At 28.8% G+C, this 5888-nt stretch overlaps 1 protein-coding gene across 1 annotated transcript; it reads left to right on the top strand.

Annotated features, from left to right (window-relative positions):
* The first annotated feature begins 4209 nt into the window (after nt 1-4209).
* LOC133778326 (ethylene-responsive transcription factor ERF027-like) lies at nt 4210-5611 on the top strand. The gene has a single exon (XM_062218214.1). It carries the CDS (start codon nt 4258-4260, stop codon nt 4990-4992), a length of 735 nt encoding a protein of 244 aa, XP_062074198.1. The 5' UTR covers nt 4210-4257; the 3' UTR covers nt 4993-5611.
* The last annotated feature ends 277 nt before the right edge of the window (nt 5612-5888 follow it).

Genomic DNA, 5888 nt, shown 5'->3' with positions numbered 1-5888 from the left:
GTCAGACATAACATACTCGCAAATCCCTAAAATCCCGGACACGTAATATAATCGTGCATGATCAGACATCGCATGTTCGAATTATCCCTGATGACTCATGATCAGTTTTACCTAATGATTAGACCATACCTTAGAATGAATTGTAATAATTATAATTAGTGTGAGACAAGTTACGCTAGGGATTTGATTCACGTGATGCCCCCAGTTCCCATCCTATCCATGTATTTTCTTTATAAATACTAAGATATTGGATATGGGGAGTGTGTGTGAGTTTTTGTACAAAAACTCTGTCAAAATTTAGAAAGAAAAACAGTAATAATACATACTCGTAGACTAGGAGAATTTAACCCCCGAACCACGTAAAAAAAGACGAGTGTTCTTAATATTTTTTTTCTAGTATTTTTAAGCATCATTTTCTTATTGCGATTTATCATTAAGTACTAATTCATCTCAGCTATTTTCATAATTCACTATTGGTGAAAAATCGCGTCAATAATATATATGTGATGTACTTGCTAATTAAGAGTATTTTTGGTTTATGGGCTACTTCTACTAATATTTAGTATGTATATATATGTGTGTGATATGAACTTTTCTTTATATATTTGAATCATTTACTGTTCAATTTTATCAACCCATTTTGGAGATATGTATCACATATTAGTATATTAATTATTTGTTGCTAATATATGTTAGCATTAATATTAATTGTCCTCTTTAAAAAAAGTTCAAAAAATATAACTTTTATAGCAAAAATATGATAATTATATTTTTCTTAATTTGTATAAGAAGTTTTATTAAAGAAAAAAAATAAAGTATGAGAAATCCAAAGTAATTTTATTTTATTTTTTTAAATGTTTTATTTTTCCTTCATTTTTAATTTTTTTTCTTACTTATTTTTTCTTTTTTTTTTTACCAATTTTTTCCTTCATCTTTTTTATCTTTCTATTTTTTTCATTCTTCTTTTCATTTTTATCTATTTTTTTTCTTTTATTTGTATTATTTTGTTTTTTTTTATATTTTTTCAGTTTTCTTTCTTTCCCCTTTTTTTCCTTCTATTTTTCTTTATTTTATATTTATTATTTTCTCCTTCCATTTTTTTTTTCTTTTTTCACACATATGAACTTTTTTTCTTATTCCATTTTTTCTTTCTTTCATTTACCAATTTTTTTATTTCCATTTTTCTATGATTTTCTTCTTCTTTTTTTCTTTTTTATTCGTTCATATGTTTATTTTTTCCTTCATCATTTATTTTGTTTTGTTTTTTTTTCCTTCATTTTTTGTACTTATTATTTTCTCATTCCATTTTCTTTTTTTCCCTGTTTTTACACATATTTTAACATTACATAATTATTTTACTATTTTTTTATTTATTATTGTATTTTATTATAGTTTTTTTTCTATTATATGTAAAAAAATTCAAATCAATTTTTTTATTATTTTCTTTTTACTGTAACCCTTATAGGGTCACCAAATTTTGGAAATAAAACTGATAAAAATATGAAAATATGAATGGGTAACCAGTTATCCTAATGAGAATATTCAAATCTAGAAAAAAAATTATATGAAGAAGATAGGAGAGAAGGGGAAAGTGGTGGATTTGATTTTTTTTTTCTATCTTCAGATCTGTGGTAACTGGTTACCTTCCCGTTCTTTGTATGCATATTTCTGGAGACAACTGGTTACCTTCATGTTCTTTATGTGTATATTTCTGAAGGTAAGTGGTTATCTTCACGTTCTGATGTGTGTATATTTCTAGGTTCTTTATGGTAAAGTTACCTATGTTAATAAATCATAGATACATCTTCTTCATTTTTTTTAATATAGTGTTCTTCCTCTTTTCTTTCAAATTTGATGTTTTTTTTCATATTTAATATAAAAAAATCTGTCACCCCTCTTATGGTAACTGGTTACCCCTATTATGGAAACCTGTCAAAATACAATTGTACATTTTATTTTAGGCAAACCAACTACTAGTATCTACATATAATGCTTATATGTAATTCTAATATCTGCCATCAAACAAACATCAAAATATAATAGCTATATGTATTCTAATTGCTATCATCGAATTCCAACTCTCACAAACATATCCATGAATATATTTCATTGAATTGGTATCAATTTTGCATCAAAATTTATTTAAAATTGTAAAAATAACATATCAAACCCCAATTTCTAAATTTGAAAAAAAAATTACAAATAAATTTTAAAAACCATAATCAGAGTAGTTTCATATATATAATTGGTTTAAACATGTAGAAATCATTATTGCATAGAGGGTTTTTGGTGGATTTGATTGACTCAAATTTTTAGTTTTCAAGTGGACAATTTGATTCTTAATGTTGTTTTCAAGAAAAATATCAAAATATATATTGAAATGAGCATTCACATTGGATTTTTCGTTATATAGTGAAAGAGAAAGAGAAGAGAAAGTGACTTGGTGAAATTAATAATGAGAGGAACATTTGTGTCTAAATCAAAATTTCAAGTATAATTTTATTGTGAGTATATATTTAATAAATAGTAAGTATTTTTAAGCATAGATTGTCAAAATTTCTTATTAATATCCAACTCACCATATTAGTAATTGCTTGGATCCTTAATTAACGTAGTCTAGTAATTAAGCGGTCATTGTGCCTTGAAAAAATGAGTTGTATTATCTATGCTTGTTTGTCTTTGTGAAAGGGGTTAGGGTTTTTACTTTTCGTTTCTTTTTTATTCTCATTCTCAGTTTCTAAAAATCGAATTTTCTTCTCTTACCATGGAAATAATAATAAAGTTAGGCACCAAAGGGTCGGACCAGGCCAAGGAGAGGGGACCTGATATTTTTTATTTTATTATATTATTTAAATACATATATGTTTTATAATTCAATTAACCAACGCAATTTAATTTCCCCTTCATAATAATTTAAATTTAAAAGAAATTATATTGTGATGAATATTTAATCACCAAAAAAATATATTAACAATGAAATACATTTGTGGTGTTTCTATATTTTCACCTTTTTTTTTGTCCACACTCCTTTCTAAATAAATCTATCATAAATTCTTAAAAAAAAATTCACGCATGTTCTAAATTGTTTTAGAACATGATTTTTTTTACACCTTTGTAAATTATTATTTTAAAAAAAAAACATCTTGGACACTTTCACTTAAAAATAATAATATTTTAAGAATAAAAATTTTAATCTCACAATTTAATATTATTTTTTATTCAAAATAAGAACCAACATAAACATAAATAATTTAACATTAAAAGAAAAATCTCATTAGAGTCAAAATCAATAGTATAATCACAATTTTTAATTTTCATGTTTGTAAAAAAAATTCTTAAAAATGATAAACTAATCAATGTATAAGACATACATGACTTGTGCTAAAAAAATTATATTATTTCTTAATATTTATATCAATTTATTAATTAAAAACAAAGTGGAGAAAAAAATATTAAAATATTTGCAATTCTATTAACCTATTTTGACACTCTCTTTGCAAGAAAAAATATAATAAAATCAGACTATATATCGGTCACCATACATGCCAAAAGGTAAAAACTCCATTAATTAGTAGGAAAAGCAATTGTCAATAAATTAAATAACTCATAATTGACCTATTTATACATATGCTACAAATACAATCAATAATACATTACTACATCATCAGAAAATCAAATTAAAGCACATGGAACATTTAAAATAAGTTGGAAGTGAAAGTTTTTTATTAAAAAGGGAGAGAGAAAGAGATGGCAGTATTTTAGATGACAGCTAAGGTTGGTCGTGCCTAAAACGTGTGCACTTCTGGTACAACATATATATCCATCACAAAATTCAGACACAGTGTATACATTCATTAATGTTACATTACATATAACTTTTTTGACATATCATTTTCAGCCATGGTTAGCTAGTATAGTCCAAAAACCTTAGCCAGTGCATACCCAATTGGCAATTCCAATATAGTCTTCTATGTAATATGTATAATAGCTCTCCTATAAGGTCATACTTACTAGTTGCAATGCCTTATTCAACGCCCAATTTATATATATCATTTTTGGCTTTGGGGTATCACCCGCGACATCCCCACGCATTAACTTTTTTATCATTTAAGTACTCATAAATCTAACATATGGGTCCTCAAAATCTCTAGTGCTATTATACACCCTATATTTATTTTTATTTTTTTTCTCTCCCTCTCTCTCTATATATATATATATATATATATACAAATCAGTTACCTATATATAAATATTCCTATGTCTGACCAAACTAATAACAATACAAACACCCCATTAGACCAAACCAATCTTGACTTGCCTTCTTCTTCTTGTTCTACTACAACAACTCCACCAATTGAAGCTACCCAACATTCTATCTCACCATCTCTTCACACGTGTGAAACCCTAAGCCCTAGACCAGCCACGTCAATGGCTTCAACCAGCAGGAGTAGCAGCAAACACCCAAGGTATAAGGGAATTCGCTGTCGGAGCGGGAAATGGGTTTCGGAGATCCGAGAACCGCGTAAGACGACCCGGATATGGCTCGGGACTTTTGCCACGCCGGAGATGGCCGCCGCCGCCTATGACGTGGCGGCACTTGCACTGAAAGGAGGTGAGGCCGTCCTTAACTTTCCCAACTCAATTGGTGAGTACCCGGTTCCGGCTTCGGCCTCGGCCGGGGACATTCGCAGCGCGGCCACGGCGGCTGCGGCTCTTAAAAAGGCGGAGCTTGCTGCATTGGAGGCGAGACGGCAGGAAACGACGTCGTTTCGGGAAGATGATAATAATGATAATCAAACGACGTCGTTTGAGCATTTTCATCATCATCACCATGAAGAGTACATGGATGAGGATGCATTGTTCAGTATGCCGAATCTGTTGGTGGAAATGGCGGAGGGAATGCTGCTTTCGCCGCCGCGAATGAGCTCACCGCAGTCTGAGGAGTCGCCGGGTAGCTCAGACGGAGGAGAGAGCTTGTGGGGATATTATTAATTAATTATATATATATATATAAATGCCAGAAAGCTATATCTATATATATATTATGAATTTTGCACCAAACTATGAAATTATTTAACAAAATTGATATATAAAAAGAAAAGAAAAAAAAAAGAGAGAGAGAAATGGGAGCATGTAGTGATGCCTGCCTTAGCACCATATGCAAATACCCATATATGAAAAGAGAGTAAATTTGATCAGATAAAACTCAAATTTGGAAATTAGGGCTAGCATATGACAATACCATGACGTATATCTTTATATTTATATATGAAAAGAAGAAGTACGTGTAGTAGTATAATGAAATGATGTGCTAATTAGTCACTGAAATAGGTTTTTTTTCCAGCCAAATATTAGAAAAGAAAATTTGTTAGGCTGTGTAGTGTGGGTGTCGTTTATTATCATTTCGGTGGATTTACTTTTTGCTGATTATCTTAAGTGCATGCATACTACTGTTTTGTAGATTTGTTGGGTTTTTTTTTGGGTTAATTTTACTTTTCTCTTATTTTATGAGTTCTGGGTTTAATTTCTTTTTCTGATATAATCTGATATAAGATTGTTTCCCCTTGATGTTCAAAAAGTGGAGTAATATATCAAATGAGTCTTTTTGCAAGCTTGACTTTGTTCCCCTTGTTCTTCTTTATGAGACTTTCTTTTTCACACATATGCAAAAATTCAATTTTTTCTCTTTTGCACAAGACTATAAATATATAATTTATTATAATAAAGTAATAGTACATATATATATAATGCAGTTATGAATAAAAAATTAAAATAAAAAGGAAAAAGAAAAAGAAAAAGAAATGCCTCTTTTGAGTATGTAATCGTGTGATTCAATAGATAAGGGCAATGAATTTCAAGATTTGTAGACTCTTGTTGGTTTTTTTTAT

The sequence above is a fragment of the Humulus lupulus genome, chromosome 5 (genome assembly GCF_963169125.1).
Source record: "Humulus lupulus chromosome 5, drHumLupu1.1, whole genome shotgun sequence".
In the NCBI taxonomy this organism is placed as follows: domain Eukaryota; kingdom Viridiplantae; phylum Streptophyta; class Magnoliopsida; order Rosales; family Cannabaceae; genus Humulus; species Humulus lupulus.
Note: the sequence above shows the minus strand (reverse complement) of the source record. Positions and strands in the feature narration are given on the sequence as shown.